At 52.9% G+C, this 19,473-nt stretch overlaps 1 protein-coding gene across 2 annotated transcripts; it reads left to right on the plus strand.

Annotated features, from left to right (window-relative positions):
- Nucleotides 1-356: 356 nt before the first annotated feature.
- Nucleotides 357-19,297, plus strand: nsd1a (nuclear receptor binding SET domain protein 1a). Of its 2 annotated transcripts, none has more exons than XM_060063263.1 (23): nt 357-962; nt 1,542-2,461; nt 2,785-2,926; nt 3,215-3,387; nt 3,816-5,853; nt 5,980-6,089; nt 6,933-7,152; nt 8,003-8,100; nt 8,204-8,263; nt 8,662-8,877; nt 9,199-9,285; nt 9,407-9,530; nt 10,003-10,203; nt 11,132-11,311; nt 11,630-11,786; nt 12,522-12,727; nt 13,180-13,292; nt 13,638-13,907; nt 14,663-14,779; nt 15,449-15,590; nt 15,740-15,846; nt 16,103-16,307; nt 16,874-19,297. In XM_060063263.1, exons 2-23 carry the CDS (start codon nt 1,559-1,561, stop codon nt 17,770-17,772), a joined length of 6,768 nt encoding a protein of 2,255 aa, XP_059919246.1. In that variant the 5' UTR covers nt 357-962; nt 1,542-1,558; the 3' UTR covers nt 17,773-19,297. The 2 variants fall into 2 exon arrangements, with proteins under 2 accessions (XP_059919246.1, XP_059919247.1); XM_060063264.1 differs by lacking the exon at nt 357-962 and adding an exon at nt 1,060-1,396.
- The last annotated feature ends 176 nt before the right edge of the window (nt 19,298-19,473 follow it).

Raw genomic sequence — 19,473 nt, forward strand, 5'->3', positions numbered from 1 at the left:
CAGGAGGACGAGGCCACTGCGGCACTACAGCCACGTCTATTGTTCAGACGCGCACTGACGCCGTCTCCCGGGGTTCCTAGGGTTTCCTATCCAAACTGCGGGGAACATTGGGAATACATAAGAGTACAATCCAACGTCTACACACGTCGTTTTTTCGGAGCAGAAGTCGCTCCATGGCCCCACTGGCACCGACATGTTGTGTCTGCAGCGCCTAGCGGCCTGCTTCCTGAGCTCAGAGACTGAGAGGCAACATGGCGCACGGACTCTAACTACAGGGACTCTGCTCAATGTGCATTGCCTTTTCCATAGCGGCCTGGGATCCATAGAACAGGCACTTAGGCTACTTCAAGTGGCGTAAAACAAAAAAAACATCAACAGCAGCACCACATTTCTATTATTATAATCTACAATGCAGAATTTATTTTTGGTTATAAATAGATGCATTGGATAGAGAACATAAACGCATTGCACGGATATCCGACTCTGTGATTGCACCTGGGTGTGTGTCTGTGAGGGAGACGGTGAGGAGGGTGAGACAGGCCCTTTGCAGCGGGGGGTTGGGTGGCGGTGCCGATTGGTCGCTGTGCTCACCAACATAGGCAGTCTGGGCTTGTTTTATCATTACCGGGGGGGCACTCCGACAGCAGGCTCAAATCATGGTGTTAAAATAATATAAATAGATGATTGAGGATTGATAGTGACACGCCGGTTTTCCTCGCACTTGATGTGCTCGCAAATATAAATGTTCTAGTGCTTATTTTTTGCATTTAAAGTGACAGTTTTCATCAGGGCCGCCGCTGATGAGGCTGTGATGAAGGGGAGAGAATGAGAGCTGCGCTCTGGCCTAGCGCTGCTGCAGCTGGGAGTGTGCAGATCTGCCTCCACAAACCGAGGAAAATAGCCGCTTTAAGCGCAACAACGACAGATTCGCTGTCGGTTTCACGGTGACCGACGTCCAAATGGTGAGTTTTCGTGATCTTTCCCCACGTCGACGCGTTTTTAACTTGTTTCGATGAGTTCTTGTCCCAAGTTACCAGTAGCTATGTGGCTGTAGCCTGTTTGTGTAGTAGGTCTGTGGGAGACCCTTTCTCTGATGGCACAGTGTCACCACCTTTGCCGTAGCGTGTGCGCTCCTACGAATATACGAATCGGCGATCGCTTGTTTCTTTGCTTTATTATGATCGGTGAATGCTACCCGGACTGGTTTGGTTTAATAGTCATTGTCTGAAAGCAGCATGTCAGGAGTAGTATCCTCTGTTTTGGCGACCGACGGCCTTTTGGAATGGAGGCCAGCCATGTCGGGTTATCGGTGAGCATGCAGCCCTACATGGCACCTATTCTCCTTGGAAGGCGTCCGTCGCTTTTATTGGGATTGTCGAAGTATTTTGTCTAAAAGGTTAAGGTCTTCACGGGTCGGTGATTCCCTTTCAATACCGGTCAGTGCGTGAAGCCATAATAAGAACTTGGAGGTTGCGTCTTGTTGTCCTGCTTTGAGTGTAAATATTGGTTCACCTGACACGAACCCTTTTGTTTTTTGTCAGGAAAGAGCCATGACAACATGAATCAGTCTTACAGACGGGCTGTTAGGGGAGGCTCCGTGTTCGGCTCGGGTCAGCCAGAGCTACGGCCCCCCAATGGCCTCACCACTACTTCCTATGGAAACCAATGTGGCAGTCGAAGGCGCAGGTCGGGCCAACCGCCAGCCATGCAACTGCCATCCTCCAGCATCAAAGCAGCACCTGTCCCGGGCTACAGCCCCCCCGACCGACCTCATTGTTTCAGCAGCCCGCTGCGGAGCCTGCAGGACCTCAACAGTCTGGTGAGCAGGGGGTCCGACCTGGGCGGGCCCCCCATGGACGTCCGCGCCAGGACGCACCGGCACTCACCGAGCCCCATCAGCAACGAGGAAGACGAGGAGGAGGAGGAGGATGACGATGACGATGAGTTTGAGGCGCCGTCCGTCCATCTTCCGCCGTCGCCAGGCGCCGTCCAGACGGACGCCTTCGAGGCGATCCCGGAGCTGGACAAAAACGGGTTCCCTCCCCACAGCCCCGACAGCATGGACCGCTGCTCCCCGCTGCCGAACGGCTACCTCCACTTTGAGTCCACGCTGTTCGACGGCGGAGACCTCAAGGCGGAGGAGCGGGGGGGCGGCGGTAAGAAGGAGGGCCTCTCCTCCTTCCACTCCTTTTCCCCCAGACCGGGTCTCCACCGCGGCCCGTCGGACCGCAAGACGGCCCCGGCCAGCTCAGGGTCGGACAAACAGAGCGTGTACAAACCGGGCGTCCTCAACCTCATGGCCCAGACCATTTCTGAACTCAACCCTACACTAAGCCCCAGCGCGCTGCCCGAGATCAGTATGGGAGAGGACTCGAGTGCGGGGGAGAACTCTGACAGCGACGCGGAGCTGTCCTTCAGCCCCGACCACGGGCTGGTCTCGCCGTCCGGCACCAACTCCAACGTGAGTGGCAGGCTCCCTCTCTTTAGCCTTCATCAAAAGCTTTCTTTTTCCTTTCTCGCATTGCTTTGGTTTTGTTACTGAACTGCTGGCGTCAGAATTGTAGGTTGCTCTTAATGTGTCTGGATCCCACCCGCTTCTTAACCTCGGATGGCAGAGCAATGCACAGCTTGGATCAATTAATTTCAACTGTTTGGGAAGAAGTAAACACAGGCAGTGAAATGGTTTTTGTTTTGTTTACAATGCAACGCAATAATGAGTACAAGTCCATATCCAAAACATAATTCTATTATGTTGTTATCTTATTTAATTATTATTCTCCGCAGTCAAACAGCCCCAAGAAGAAGCTTCTGTCGGCGGTGAAGTATCTGAACGGAGACCTGGTCTGGGCTAAGTTCAACCGCCGTCCCTGGTGGCCCTGCCAGATCGCATCCGACACGCCGCAGGGGGTTCACACTAAAATGAAAGGTGAGGCGGAGATTCAACGGCTGGTTTGTTGTCTGGGCATCCTCAAACTGTATCCACCATTTGTTCACTTTCAAGTCCCATGTCCAGCCTTATGTTTGTCTTAACGTTTTCCTTTCGTCTCTGTGTTAAGTTGCATGTTATCGACTGCGAATGCGCGGGAAGTGTGGTGGCGGTGCTCTGGGTGAACAATGGCGGCGGCCATGGTTGTGCATGTAATATGCTAACGTTCAGTAAGAGCTTCAACTCGATCAACCGTCGTTGTGGTCATTGATTTAATATCTGTTCCAGCACCGAGCCATCGTCCGTGCCGCTTGTATTTCCTGGAGACGATCGGTGAGATAGCGGAGCGGGCCTGGGTCCCGGGGAAGGCCATTCTTCCTTTCCAGGGAGGCCACCAGTTCAACGAGCTCCCGGTGCTCCGACGGAGAGGGAAGCAGAAGGAGAAAGACTACAAGTATACGGTAAATAAATACCTGTTGGGATGCCCTGCAAACTTGTGATACTGCATACTGTAACGACAGCGATATGGTGTTGTTTATCTTCATTCTGACAAATGTACTTATTATAAGATGCTTTGGATAAAAGCATCCGCTAAATGCCCCAAGTGTAATTGTTATATTGGTCCAATGGCAGGCTCAAATGTTATACCATGTTGGAGAATAGTTTTGACACAGAAATCTGACACATATTTTTGGACACATCATGGTAAATGGTATCACTTTTTATATATTTTGAAGAAATGCGTATAAATTGCGTCCCTTCTGTTAAATTAAAGTTATAGATCAGATCAGTGGTTAACTGGGCTGTATTGGTTGATACTTAATCATGTGGAGAGTGAAGGATTGGAAGTGGTAGCATCACTCTGAAGCGTTTGTCATCCTCACCCCAGATTCCCAAGAGTTTACTGACGGCGTGGAAGGTCAGTGTGACCGAAGCGGAGCGCTTAGGTCCCGGTCTCCGAGCGGGTGCGGACGACGTGCTGGACGTGCCCCTCAACGGGGAGGTCGTCGACCCGCTCCAGGGTCCGGACCCGACCGAGACCCCCCCGACTGAGGCCCACCGGCCGCTGTCCCCGGGCCCCGTCGGGCCCGCGTCGCCCGCCGCGACCCCCAACGGCACGGTGCCCCCTCCCTCCACTGTGCACCCCCCTGTTAGCTCCACTGTACACCCCACTGTAAACTCTACCGCCAACCAAGGCTTCCAAAAGAAGGCCTGTCGGAAGAAGAAGAAATGCCTGTCGGACATATTCGGCCACATCGTGGGGGGGTTGAAGGACTCCCCCACGATCCTGGACCTGGTCAGCCCGCTACCCAAAGCCCCGGACCCCGTCAGAGAGTCCCAGGACTCCCCCTACGCCGACCTGGACTCTGTCCCCATGCTGAGTCGTCCCAAACGGACAGAGGGGTTTCCCACGCCGGAGACCCAGAGAGGCTCCAAAGCGGTCAAAAAGGAACCGGGTGCAACGCCGGGGAAGGACGGCGGTGTGGAGGACACGAGCTCGCCGCCCGAGACGGCCGTGAACTCTGCCAAGGCCGCCAGAACCTCCGCAAACAAATCGGTTTGCCATGAGAAACGGTTAAGTCATTTAAAGTCCAACGCGGATTTGGACGGCTGTAAAAACGTACAAGACGGTTCTCTGGACCAGCACTCCCTGCACCTGCCCGCCAGCAGTCGGCTGATGACCACAGCGCTGAAGGCCGAGGAGGAGACGGGACTCAAGGACGCCCCGGCGACGGGCCACACCTCCACGAAGAGCCACAACAACGAGGGGGACGACAAGAACGATGAAGGCGACGGCGACGGCGTGCTCAGCGACGCCGAGGCGGGGGCAGACCAGGTGTCGTCCTCCACCGGCCACAGCTCCCCCAAACGCCGCGCAAGGAAGCCCGACAAGAAGCGCGTCTGCAACGGCTCGCTGCCCAAGTCCCCGTCCCGGGGGTCCCGAGCGCTCGCCCTCGTGCCCCCGGCCAAGATCAAGACGGAGAACGTGGCGTCGGACCTGTCGGCCGGCTCCTCCCCCCCCTCCTCGCTCTCCCCGTTGGACGCCTTCCAGGAGGGCAAGGAGCTGACCTTCAAGTCTCTGGTGAAGGAGGAGGAGGGGGGGGGCAGCGAGGACGGCGACCAGAGCGCCTTCCAGCCGGACGCCAACTACATGTTCAGCACCTTCCTCATGCGGCTGAAGGACCGGCACGACACCCGCGAGCTGGAGGGCAGGCCGCTGGTGGTGCCCCGGCCCCCCGTCCTCATCAAGGAGGAGCCCCTGGTCATCCCCACCGCCCCGGGGGGTCCGAACCCACTACTGAAGGGCTCCGGCGCCGGCCCCCACCTGGGGGGCCGCAGCTCAGGGATCAAGGTGGAGAACGGCTGGCCGGGGAAGCCCCCCCCGCTGCAGAACGCCAACGCCACGGCGGCCAAGCCCAAGAAGAAGACCAAGGCCATCATGAAAAACGACGCCTACAAATGTGAAGCGCTGCCGCTCCTCTCGCCGGCCGCCGGCGCCGACCGGCAGCGCAGGAAGCAGCGGATCCCCGCCAAGCTGAAGGTCAGCATCCCGGGGCTGTCCCCGGACCTGGCGGACATGGCGTACGGCCGGGAGTTCGTCAGCGGGCACGCCGACCTGGCGGAGCCCGGGTCCCGGGCGTCCCCGCCGGCCGCCGCCGCCCCCCCCGCCGCCCCCGGCCACCCCGGCATGAGCTGCGAATCCAAAGTGGCGCCCAAGAAGCGCTGGCAGCTGGCGGAGGGCCTGGCAGAGCGGGGCGGCGGGGGCGGGGGCGGGGGCGGGCCCGGGCCCGCGGGGGGGCGGCCGGGCGGCCAGGTCAACGGGGGGGTGTGCACGGACAGCGCCGGGTTCAGCCCGGGCTCCCCCCAGGTCACGCTGGGCGACGGCAACCTGTCGGAGGACTGCTCCAACGTCTCGGATTCCAGCGGTAAGGGCGGGAACGGCGCTGGACGATGAGCTGCTGCTGCTGTGGTTGTGGGTGTTGTTGTGGTTGTGGGTGTGGTTGTGGTGGTCTGAGTGATAAACAGCTGACGGTGTGTTTGCTTCCCCTCAGACAAGCGTCTGCGCAGACCCAGTAAGAGACTCCTGGAGGCCAGCGACGAGCGCGAACCAATAACGTCCCCAAAGAAGAAATCAAAGAGGAACGCTGAACCCTCCAGAATGGTAATATTAATAATTCATACATAAATATATTCGGCTCTTGCACAGAGCTCTGTGGAATAGAGCTCTCTTCGGTAATGAGTCTCTAACCCAGGTCAAGTTTGGAGAAGTTATTCTGCGTTTTCTTTCATGCGTATGTGTAGGTGCAACTTTACATACTGGCTTATAATATCAAAAAAAAAATTGTGTAAGCTTTACAAATGCAGGTAAAGGTTATAATAGAGACTGTTTCATACATTGTGATGACAACATTCCACCATTTATATGCAAATACATATATGCTATATACTTAATCTATATAATTTCCATTGTTTCATTATAATTCAGACTCGCAGTCTGACGTTATTTCCTCCAACTGAGGTTTCTGTGGTATCAATATAATGTATAGATATACACATTAAGTATACGCTGCACGTGAACCTCCTAAGATGGTGCAATTTGATCCTCGGAATATTGCCCATTATCCCATGATTGAGATCTCAAACTCGGGACATTGTTTTCGCTCGTGTAACGACCGTCACGCTAAAAAAATAAATAAACTGCTAATAAAAACAAAATAATCCCGGCAAAAAGTATTATCTTGTTTATTTTTGGAGTGTTCACGTGTAGTGTATACGAAAATAATTCTTCACCTCCGGCTCGGTGAACAGTGGGGGCTACTCCCCACTGTTCACCGAGCCCTCGGTGAACAGTGGGGGCTACTCCCCACTGTTCACCGAGCCCTCGGCCTATAATTGTTAAATAACTGGGGTTTCTGCGGTATCAATGTAATGTATCCACGTGTGTGTGTGTGTGTGTGTGTGTGTGTGTGTGTGTGTGTGTGTGTGTGTGTGTGTGTGTGTCCAGACCAGCGAAGCAGACAGCAGCCCGGAGACCCCCAGTCCGGCGGCGGACCCCCCCTGTCCCCGCACTCCGACCGTGACCTCATCCTCCAGCCCGGGCTCCGTCCCCCCCCACGCCAGGGGCCGCCTGGAGGAGGACTGCGCCCCCCGGCCGCCCTCCTCCTCCTCCTCCCCCCCCTCCTCCCCTGAGGCGGGCGAGGGCCCCGATCTACCTCCAGACCCCTGTGAGTGCCCCCCCCAGACAGGACTCTCTTTCCCCTCCGTTTTCCTTCGACGCGTTTCAGGACTATCTCCGTAAAGACGGCCTCGTTGGGAGAACGCGGCGAGCTGTAGGAACGCTGTGTGGAGTGGAGTGCATCCAGCCTGCGCGCTGTATGCTAACATTCATCCGAGATAGCAGTTGTTAACCCTTTTTAGATTGAGCAGAAATACTTTTTAATGTAGTTAGTAATTCAATTTGGACGGCCGGCCCGAACGCACAAGACTTGCGCGTTTTCAGCAAAGAATCGGTTCCGTGTGGACGGGGCCCGAGCCGCGCTAGAACCAGGGAGGGTGGGCTGAGGCGAGGGCCGATGCAGGATGACACTTCCTCCCCCCTTACCCTCCCCCACCCCCTCCCAACCCCCATACGCACTTATTATGTGTTGTACGTCCTGGCACTTAAAAATAGGTGTAGCATGGTGTAGTGTCTTATCCTGGCTATCTTTTAAGTTGGGGAATGGGTTCACCCAACAGTTGTTTCTATGAACATCCTTACTGCACCGACAGCGACATATTGTTTCTCTTTCTTCTGACAAATGTACTTATTGTTAGTTGCTTTGGATAAGCGTCTGATAAATGTAAATGTACTTTACATTACATCTCTAACTGTTGTTATTTTGATGTTAAACCTGCGTTTCCTGGGGCAGCCCTAGAGCTCTTGAGAGGGGGAAGCCCTTTCTGCGTTCACGCTAAATCATTGCTCATTCTCTGCCCGTCATCCAGAGTGTACTGCGATGATGAGCTGTGATAATAAACTTGTTACTGGAGCACGTACGAGTATTCCTCTGTCATTAAAGTGTATTTACTTCATAGCGTCAGCGTCCCAAGAGAGGAAAAGGCCAAGGAAACTCTCCCAGCGGATCCTGGAATGCACCATAGAAGAAGTGTCTCTCGCTCCCGCCAACAAGAAGGTACAAAGATGGCATGTTGACAAAACTGTAAGAATGTGTCATTTATTCTACGGTAACCCTGCAGTGTTACACGACTCAACCTTGTGTGTTCATCTCGTTCAAGGAGGCCAAGAGACTCTGTGGGATTACCTCAGAGGAGAAGAAGACCGCCGCAGACACTCAGGTAGCAGAGACACACGACTGAAACCGCGTGGTTGAAGGGAAAGCATCACAATTTCCTCTGTTCTCATGCTAGCCCGTAGCTAGCTATGACGTCACCCGTATTTCTTTAGAGCTCAAAGGAAAAGTCGAACCTAAATATAACTGTAAACAAAATCAGCGGCTGGGAACTTCCCGGAGACGAGTTGGTTCTTAATCCAGTCGAGACTCGTTCCACGGTGTCCGCCGTCTGCGACATTTGTTGGTGCATGTGCGAGCCGACCACAACCCCCCCCACCGATTGCGGGGGTTCAGTTTTGGGGGGGGGGGGGGGGTGTAGAAGTTTCAGTTTCAGTCGAAAGACGGTGTCAGAAGGTCCTCTGCTCTGCCCCCTGACGAGCGTCTCTCTCTCTCTCTCTGCAGGACGACCTCATGAAGAAAGAGCCGGTCGTCCCGAGCATCGCCAGCCCCCCCAGCCCCGCCGCCAGCCCCCCAGGACCCGGGGGCCCGCCGGGGGTCTTCCTCCCGGCCGAGCCTTCCCCACCGACCGGGTCCAGGACGCCCAAGATGGAGGGGGAGGGCTGCGGCTCGGAGGCGGGGCCAACCCTGGCCAATGGGACGCTTGCTACCAAACCCCAGGTCGGCATGCTCTTACGGTCAAATGATGTCCGTGATGGCCCATTCATCTCTATCGCTCTATCCGGGTCCACCTATATCGCTCTATCTCTATTACTATCTCTTGTTTCTATATAGCAGCACTCCAAACCAGTTGCTTTGCTTATTTGATGAATTTGTATTTATTCAAATGATTCATGCTTGTTTTGGGTAATATCTTCATTCAGTCATTCGCTTTGGACAAAAGCGTCAAATCAACTATGCTAAATCAACGGTGTGCGATGGTTGAGAGCTCAGTCGACCTCCGAGCCCACCTCACCCTCTCCTGCTGCCTGCTCCCTTCAGGGGCCGAGTCCCGGGGTGAACCACAGCTTCCACGCGGACGTGAAGGGACGAGCGGGCGCCACCACTCTGAAGGAGAACGTGTGCCAGGTGAGGCCTTGGCTCCATCGGCCTGAGAGACTCTGAACGCCCTTCGTTCAGAAGCACATCGACAAGTGACCGCCTTTCCTCTCTCGTGTGTGTGTGTGTGTGTGTGTGCGTGTGTGTGTAGATGTGTGAGCGGACCGGGGAGCTGGTGCTGTGTGAAGGCCAGTGCTACGGAGCCTTCCATCCGCAGTGTCTGGGCTTGGCCGTCGCTCCCAAGAGGAAGTTCATGTGTCGTGAATGCAGCTCAGGTGGGTGGACTCGCATTGTTTAGGGGTTCAGCTCGTCTCCACGAGCAAGTTGATGAACTTGTCCGGTTTCAGTTTCGCGCTGGGCTGTGGTCAAAGATTTACTTCCTTAGTCTTAGGTTTCTTTTATCGTTATTCGTCAGTGCAGGGAGGGCATGTGTAAAAAGCTGCAGGATGAGATTCACTATATGTTATGTCCAGCATGGACGTATGAAAGCTACTACATGCTTGCCCCCTTCCCGCAAGGCTTTGGCAAATAGTCGTAGTTAAACACTCGATCTGTAAATAGCATTGCAACCCCCTGGGAGTAGCAGTGTGTAAGATTACGTACCCTATTTAGAAAATATTGGTTTCTATTTTCAACGCCCTTTTTCTCTGACATTCAAAGCTCTTATTAACCGACGCAAATCCGTAACCGGATTCCTGAAAAACAAATCTGTAAATAAATCCAAACGTGTTTGTGACTCCCTCTCAGGTGAGCACGCGTGCTACGTGTGCAAGAAGCCGGGCAGCGGCGTGAAGCGCTGCGTGGTTCCCATGTGTGGGAAGTTCTACCACACGGACTGCGTCATGGCCTCCTCCACCAGCCAGCCGCAGGGAAAAGGCTTCCGCTGCTCCCTTCACGTCTGCCTGGCCTGCCACATCGCCAACCCCCTCAGCCTCTCCAGCTCCAAAGGTAGGCCGCCGCCGCCGCCGCCGCTGGGTCAGGAGAACAACGCAGTCAGAAGAGAGCAGTTAGACAGAAAGTCATCAGATTAAAACGTCACCCACGAGTATATACACATGTTTATAATAAAGTATGTTTGACTAAAAGTAATTCCAGTGTTTCCAGGATACAATTTGAAGTCTATGTTTTCGGTAACCATACAGTGTCAAACATGAAACATACTTATTTGTCGACATAATGACGATTATTATAAAAGCATTACTTAAGTTATTTTACTCCTTACACCTTGTTCACACTACCTCCGTCCGTCGACGGAACTCGTTGACTTTGCACGGGGCGCTCGCGAAATGCATTGTGGGTCCGTCCGTTCTGTCAAAAAGTTGAGAAATGTTCAACTTTTCAGGCAGCGACGGATCCGTCGGCCAATCAGACTGCGTTATGCAAATTTACGCAAGGACACCGTCCAATGAAATCGCCTTTGTAATACAACCCGGAAAAAAGCCCCCATCCGTCGACGGACGCATGTGGTGTGAACAGGTGTTAATCAACAGCATACTGATGCCGTCAACACATTCACCTCGTTAAAAAATGGTCAAAGTAATATCTTGATTCCGACGGGTGATATTGGTGCTCCAGTCTCTCCTCCTGGCTGACTGTCTCTCCTCCTGGCTGACTGTCTCTCCCCCTGGCTGACTGTCTCTCCTCCTGGCTGACTGTCTCTCCCCCTGGCTGACTGTCTCTCCCCCTGGCTGACTGTCTCTCCCCCTGACTGACTGTCTCTCCTCCTGGCTGACGGTCTCTCCCCCTGGCTGACGGTCTCTCCCCCTGGCTGACTGTCTCTCCCCCTGGCTGACGGTCTCTCCCCCTGGCTGACGGTCTCTCCCCCTGGCTGACTGTCTCCTCCTGGCTGACGGTCTCTCCCCCTGTGGCTCCGCAGGTCGTCTGGCCCGCTGTGTGCGCTGTCCCGTGGCCTACCACGCCAACGACAACTGCATGCCCGCCGGCAGCCTGGTGCTGGCCAACAACAGCTTCCTCTGCCCCAACCACTTCACGCCACGCAAGGGCTACAAGAACCACGAGCACATCAACGTCAGCTGGTGCTTCGTCTGCTCTGAAGGTCAGCACGGGGCCGGTGGACGGGGGGGGGGAAGAGATGTACTCGCATCAACTCTTCCACACAAGAGTGATGAATGTGTGACGGGGAGTCGTGGGGGCAGGATAGTGTAGTCTGTAGTTTAGTGTTGGACGACCCAGTCCCAAGGTTCCGGGTTCGAACCTCCGACTAGTCACTACCTGTATCCTGTGCCCTTGAGCTGGATGCACGTTCAACCCCTACCTAATTTATTTATGGCTCCTGGCAAAGGTTCAATAAAAAAAAAAAAAAAGCGTCTGCTGATGACTCAATAGTAGACGTGTGAATCTGGTTTCTCTTCAGGGGGAAGTCTCTTGTGCTGTGAATCCTGTCCAGCTGCGTTCCACCAGGAGTGTCTGAACATCCAGATGCCCCAGGGCAGCTGGTTCTGCAACGACTGCAAGGCCGGGAAGAAGCCGCGCATCAAGGACATCCTGTGGGTGAAATGGGCTCGCTACAGGTAAGGCCTCCGTTCATCTCCCTGTATCCTAGCGACCGGAACAGTGTGGTCGGCTTATTTTACTCATGTTGAATGAGGCGTTGCCACTTAAAGCAGACAAATTGGTCCAGGGCATTGGAGGAATGCTGTTTGGTCGTTCAGGATATTACTTTGGATCCTGCTTTACGGCTAATTTCCGGGCGAATCTCTTTGATTAATAAAGAACATCTTATCTTGATTGACGTCCTAAACGGCGCTGATCCGCGCTGTGTGAGCCTGTTGGACTCTGAGGCTGAGCTCCATGTTAACCCGCCAGTGTGTGAGGATGTTAACATCTCACATGTTGGTTGGTTCAAGCGTACTGTGATGGACTTGGATGTGAAGCACGAATAAACACGTTCAGTTCTGATGGTGGCTGGGACTTTGGGCTTCGAAATTTGGCTAAGATTCAAGGTTCAAGAATTTATTTGTCACATGTGTAATTTGTTGAACAAAAAGTAGTGAAATGTGGATTGCGACTTCAACTCCCAGCTGTGCAAAGTTTAATAATAGAAAGTATGGAGATAGAAAAAAAAGAGGATTAAATAAAATAAAAAGTTTATGAAGAGGGGGGAATTATGGATTCATTGTCCGTATGGCTTGGGGGGGAAAAACTTCTTCTTAAACTACATTTCTTAACATGGTGGACCATTATTAGACTGTGTGTTTCTCGGGGTCTCTGATGCCCCCCCCCCCCCCCCCCCGTGCGTTGATCAGATGGTGGCCGGCTGAGGTCTGCCTGGCCAAAGACGTCCCGGAGAACACCCTACGGATGAAGCACGAGGTGGGAGAGTTCCCCGTCCAGTTCTTCGGCTCCAAGGACTTCGTGTGGACCTACCAGGCGAGGGTCTTCCCCTACATGGAGGGCGACACGCACAACATCGAGAAGATGGGCAAGGGCGCCGACGCCATCTACAAGAAAGGTGCGCAGAGTTGTTTATGGGATGCTCGGGTTGTGAAGGATTATATGACTCGGCAGTAGCTCAGGAGGTAGAGCGGGTTGGCTGATAACCTGAAGGTTGCTGGTTCGATCCCCGACTCCTCCTAGCTGAGTGTCGAGGTGTCCTTGAGCAAGGCACCTAACCCTAACTGCTCCCGACGAGCTAGCTGTCGCCTTGCATGGCTGACTCCGCCGTCAGTATGTGAATGTGTGCGTGAATGTTTGGCAGTATTGTAATGCGCTCTGAGTGGCCACTGGTTGGGAAAGCAGGTATAAATGAAGTCCAGTTACATTTATTTTTTGGTCGAACATTAGGGGTGATTTTCTGTGTATAATTTCAGTGTTTAAGACGATGTTAGTGTAACTGGCAGGACCTGAGTGGAAACAGCAGCGAGCCTGAAGGGTTTCTCCTGACCTGCCCTGTCTCCCCCTCAGCCCTGTCGGTGGCCGCGGAGCGCTTCAGAGAGCTGACGGCGGAGAAGGAGATGAGACAGCTGCAGGAGGACCGGAAGAACGACAAGAAGCCCCCGCCCTACAGGCACATCAAGGTACTGCGTCCAGAGCCCTCCCTGGCAACGCCCTCCCTGGCAACGCCCTCCCTGGCAACGCCCTCCCTGGCAACGCCCTCCCTGGCAACGCCCTCCCTGGCAACGCCCTCCCTTTGGAACGATTTGAATCCGGCTGAACCTCATGAAGTTATACAGAAAATCATTGAATGAAAACCACTGCATAATCTCAACCACAAGTATATACATATGTATATAATACATAAATATAATAAAATATGTATGTGACTAAATGTAATTCCAGTGTTTCCAGGGTACAATTTAAGTCTACGTTTTTGGTAACCATATATGTTTTTTATTATTTTTCCTTTTATTTCTTCTCCCCAGGTGAACCGACCAATCGGCAAGGTGCAGATCATCACGGCGGACCAATCGGAGATCCCGCGCTGCAACTGCAAGGCGTTGGACGAGAGCCCGTGTGGCGTGGACTCGGAGTGCATCAACCGCATGCTGATGTACGAGTGCAGCCCCCAGGTGTGTGTGGCCGGGGAGCGCTGCCAGAACCAGGCCTACACCAAGCGGCAGTACTCCCCCGTGGAGATCTTCAGGACGCTGGCCCGGGGCTGGGGCCTCAGGGCCATCCTCGACATCAAGAAGGTACGAGCGAGTCACCGTGATGGGGAGTCACTTTCTTTTGCTTGGAATTGGGTTTAAACTTCGTACAAAGTCCCAAGTCCCCGATGCTGGTAACCTTTTTTTTTAATTTTCATAACATCGTTCCCCCCCTCTTTTGTCATATGATGGGTAGGTTAAGTTAAGTTATCCTTTATTTATCCCTTTTTGGGGGAAATTCTTCTCTGCTTTTGACCCATCCGGGTAGCCAGTGAACACATACACACAGAGGTCCACACACAGAGGTCCACACACACACAGAGGTCCACACACACAGAGGTCTACACACACAGAGGTCTACACACACAGAGGTCTACACACACAGAGGTCCACACACACAGAGGTCCACACACACAGAGGTCCACACACACAGAGGTCCACACACACAGGTCTACACACACAGAGGTCCACACACACAGAGGTCCACACACACAGAGGTCTACACACACAGTGGTCTACACACACAGAGGTCCACACACACAGAGGTCCACACACACACAGTGGTCTACACACACAGTGGTCTACACACACAGAGGTCCACACACACAGAGGTCCACACACACAGAGGTCCACACACACGGGGGCACACCGGCACTCCCGGAGCAGGTGGGGGTTTCAGGTGCCTTGCTCAAGGGCCCCTCGTCCGTGGAGGCTCGGGATTCGAGGCAGCGGACTGCGCTGAGCCTCCGTGGAGGACGTCCCCGGTGCTGAGCGTGTTCTCCGTCCTCCTCCGTCCCCAGGGAGCCTTTGTGAACGAGTACGTCGGGGAGGTGATAGACGAAGAGGAGTGTCGCGCCAGGATCCGCCACGCGCAGGAGAACGACATCTGTAACTTCTACATGCTTACACTGGACAAGGTGAGCTCCTTTTTTATATTTAGATTACATTTATCAGCAAGAGCTTATTCAGACTAAGCTATATCCGATTCAGTGAATGCATGTTTAAGTCTGACTACTGTAGTACTAATTGATTAGTCTATTTGAAATTAAGTTTCAAATCGCCGTGTTTCGTTATTATTGCAATACGATCAAACCTTTAGGGTATTTCCAGCAACGGACATTTTCTGGTAATTACACTAACCAGCCGAACTAACTTTAAAACCTTACTTTTATTAAACCGTATTGTTAGCATGAGTTCTGATTCCCTTCCTGCCTCTAGCGTGAGTTTGTGTTCCCTGCTGAAACGCTCGGCAATTAAATAAGTATTAGTCAGCGTTCCTCATCATTTGCTCATGGCTACGTGCTGGTGGCTCACTAAGGATTTCTTGTTGCTAGCTTGGTATGCATTAGAGTTGTTCCGATACCATTATTATTATTATTTTTTTCATTCCCGATACCGATTACCATTTCTGAACTTTAGTATTGGCCGATACAGAGTATTAACGCTACAGCATCTAGCATTGTATGTAGTCAATGAGCTGGTCACGTGATGGTGAACTATCGGGGTAGTTTCCGATGCTGGTATCGCTATGGGAACAACTGTAGGATGCATAGTGGATCTGAATGCTTTCTCCCGATCCCCCGTAGGACCGGATCATCGACGCGGGGCCCAAGGGGAACCAGGCGCGCTTCATGAACCACTGCTGCCAGCCCAACTGTGAGACGCAGAAGTGGACGGTGAACGGGGACACCCGGGTGGGGCTGTTCGCCGTCCAGGACATCCCCCAAGGTCTGTCCCACATCCGCCTCCTCGTTGTCTGGATGTTTTGATACTGGCAAAGTTGAAATGATGTTATTGATTGCAATGCACGATGAAAATGATGGTCTGTAAGAAGATGGTGTGGCGCCTGTTCACTGTACGAACCGCCCCTGGAACAGGTGTGGAGCTGACCTTCAACTACAACCTGGAGTGTCTGGGCAACGGGAAGACGGTCTGCAAGTGTGGAGCCCCAAACTGCAGCGGGTTCCTGGGGGTCCGGCCCAAGGTACCGGCCGGTTCCGTCACCGCAGTTAGTTAGTTCCACCCTACATCTAGGTGGACACACCCACGGGTGATGTCACTAGGGCGCAGGGAAACCCCGCTTGTAATGGCTGATCACACTCTCATCTGGTGGCATGATATCGCCCCTTTAACGGCAGAACACGCCCTAATGTTGCTCCTCTACGGACAGCATGAGTCACCCCGTTTTGTACCGGCATGCCCCGCCTGATCTCCTAGAACGTTCTATCCTTGTTCCGCAGAACCGGCAGTCGGCGGAGAAGCTCAAGCTGAGGGAGGGCAAGAAGAAGCTCCCCATGAAGAAGAAGAGCAAGCCGGAGCTGACCAAGGAGAGGGAGGACGAGTGCTTCAGCTGCGGGGACGCCGGTCAGATCGTGTCCTGCAAGAAGCCCGGCTGTCCCAAGGTGTACCACGCAGACTGCCTCAACCTGGCCAAGAGGCCGGCAGGTGGGTGACGTGTGGGGTCATACAGGTCGTCCATTTAAACGGTCTCCTTACCAGCTGAGGCTTCACAACTTCCAACCACCCTAGAACGGGAGGCTTGACGATGCTGAACAATCCTATCTGAACTAGACTTGCCTGTCTAGCCACTCCGAGTCATGGGTGCATTTTAATCCACGGCGTGTTTTTCATGTCATTAATTTATGAAAAGTAAATAATTTGTAAAAACATGAATTATTTCTGTACTTTTGTCTAAATTGCAAACCTTTACCAATCGGAAAGTGCTTTATTATTGATATACTATAAACTATTATTCTGTGCCACAGAATGAGAAATTCATTGATAACCTGCTGATATCATCGTGATATGATAATGTTTGTCATAAGCGTGTTGCGTGACGGTTGTGGCCCTGTTTGGTGTGTTGCGTGACGGTTGTGGTGTCCTGTTTGCCGTGTTGCGTGACGGTGGTGTCCTGCGTGACGGTGGTGCTCCTGTTTGGCGTGTTGCGTGACGGTGGTGTCCTGTGTCACTGTGTGGCGTGTTGCGTGACGGTGGTGTCCTGTGTCCCTCAGGGCGGTGGGAGTGTCCCTGGCACCAGTGCGACGAGTGCGGTAAAGAGGCGGCCTCGTTCTGCGAGATGTGCCCCAGCTCGTACTGCAAGGAGCACCGTGACGGCATGCTGTTCATCTCCAAGCTGGACGGCAAGCTGTCCTGCAGCGAGCACGACCCCTGTGGCCCGGACCCGCTGGAGCCCGGGGAGATCCGCGAGTACACCGCCCCGGTGGCCCCCGCCGCCATGGGCCCGTCTCCCTTCCCTAAAGCGGGGGCTCCTCCGGGGCCCGGGTCCGCCGCCGACGCCGACGCCAACGCCGCCGCTCCCCAGCCCGCCGTGGGATCGGCCGCCGGATTGGCCGTCGCGGCCTCGGCCAAGCCGCTCCCCCCTCCCCGTCTCTACATCAACACCAAGACGGCGACCTCCAGCTTCCTGCCCACCGGCCGCGCCCACGGGTCAGACGGCTCAGAGGGGCCCGTCTCGTCCCCCGAGGGGTCCTCCAAGGGCCCGGGCGACGAGGAGGACGAGGACGAGGAGGAGGAGGAGGAGGAGGAGGTGGAGGACGAGGAGGAGGAGGAGGTGGAGGACGAGGAGGAGGAGGAGGAGGAGGAGGTGGAGGTGGAGGACGGGGAGGTGGACGAGGAGGACGAGGAAGGGGACGGCGGTGAGGAGGAGGACGACGATGAGGATGATGAGGAAGATGAGGAGGAGGAGGAGGATGATGATGATGATGATGACGCGATGGAGATTGTGGAGGACGAGGAGGACAATAATCCACAGTACGGTGGGAAGGAGGAGGATGAGGATGAAGATGGGGAGGTATACAACTCATGGGATGATTATGTGGAGGGTGAGGAAGACGACGGTGAGGTGGAGGCAAGTGATATGGGCGAATGGGGGAGGGTTGAGGATGAGTGACAGTTGCCGAGCCCATCCATCCATCCATCCATCCGTCCATCCATCCACCCACAGATCTCTTCCTTTGACTGAAGTTGACCAAGCATTCCTAAGAAATGACATCAGCCACGACGCGCCGTAGACATTTTATTTTGGAGGAGGGACAAGGATGGGGGTAGGGACGATGGCTGAGAGACTTTATCCACTTGGTACTGAAGTTGAATGCAACACTGCCTTCATGTGGGGGTGCTGCGCAGCCTTCCGGCCCCCCCCGGGTCGGAGACCTCGGGGGTGTACTGGTGCTATAGCCCGAGGACTCGCCCCATCGGCCCGTTTATACTAACTGTTGATATGCTTATTTCTGTCTGGTGCTGTCATGTTGTTTGTTTTTTTTTCTCAAAAAGTTGTTTACATTTTTTTGTTGCCTTTTTTTTATGTTCGGAGTACAAAAAAAATTATGAGAAAACCTCAACTTGTCACTTACTGTCATCACATGGCCATCCTATCATGTCGTTTTTGACTTGTCTTTTTGAGTACAAGTGTCGTCAGAATCATGTTTTTCATCGTTCAATGTTAAAACTGAGAGGTAACAACTGCTTGGTTCATACAAGGATGGGTGAGAATAAACCATTTAAATACAAATTTAATGTAAAATGTTGTTTTTCCAGGAGGAGTCAACAAACCAGTATGTTTCGAACAGCTCAGGCAGGCCAGTGATTGCTGCAGGACACAGTGCTTAATGATGACACTATAGCTAACGATGCAGACATTGTCGTGTTGCTATGGGAACGATTTAAGAGGGAATGGTTTTTGAAACAGGAACCTCGATCTCTGTTCAACACTAATTACCTGGCGTTTGGTTCGGAGCACTGTTGAAATACAATTCTTACAGATTCAGAAATCAGCAGTTCCATCATAAGCAGTCTCTTCATAAGCAAGTGTCGTTGTTTTTTAAATAACCCAAATTTCCCTGGATCCGATTTATCTCACATGGCGGTCAGTTTTCTATATCTACTTTACAGATATCCTTGTACTTAAATTCAACAATTTGAACGATTTGAAATCTGTGATATGGTGCTGGAATCCCTTTGCCACATAATCCAAGAAACTGCAGCCAAATATAGATTGGCCAAAGCAAGCACTGGGCGACGGGATAGCGAAGAGTGGATTATTGTACTTCTGTCCAGGCAGCTGCTCCATCAGGTTGTTGACTTGTGTTTTCCTAGCTGAGCGTCTTTCAGATATTTTGTCGTGCTTTAAGTTGTATTTGGTCATGTCTGCTTTGGTTTTGTTCTCAATCCATTTGAGTATAAAGTATTATTTATTTCTGATGGGAAAGTCATGGTTAGTTTACCTTTTTCTTTTTTTTATGGCTGTGGTGGCCATGTAGATGATAATCTGTGTTTTTCAGTCATCTACTTGGACACAAACTTTTGTCTCCAACAAAAACGGTTTTAGAAAGGTATTAAATATGGTCAAGGGATTTCAAACCAATGTCAAAGCAGTGGAAATGGGATTTGAATGTCATTGTAAAAAAGAAAGAAAATGATCAAACCTATAAAGTAATTGAGTGTTGGGTAAAATCAAAAGAATGTACTGCATTTGCAGGTTTTTGGGGGAAATATTTCCATGAAGCACTTCTAGTTTACACTGCATATTTATCAGTTGGTCACCACACTTAATAGACATGCAGGTAATGTAGGCCTACCATTTTGTTACTGA

Source organism: Gadus macrocephalus, chromosome 10 (assembly GCF_031168955.1).
Source record: "Gadus macrocephalus chromosome 10, ASM3116895v1".
NCBI classification, from domain to species: Eukaryota; Metazoa; Chordata; class Actinopteri; order Gadiformes; family Gadidae; genus Gadus; species Gadus macrocephalus.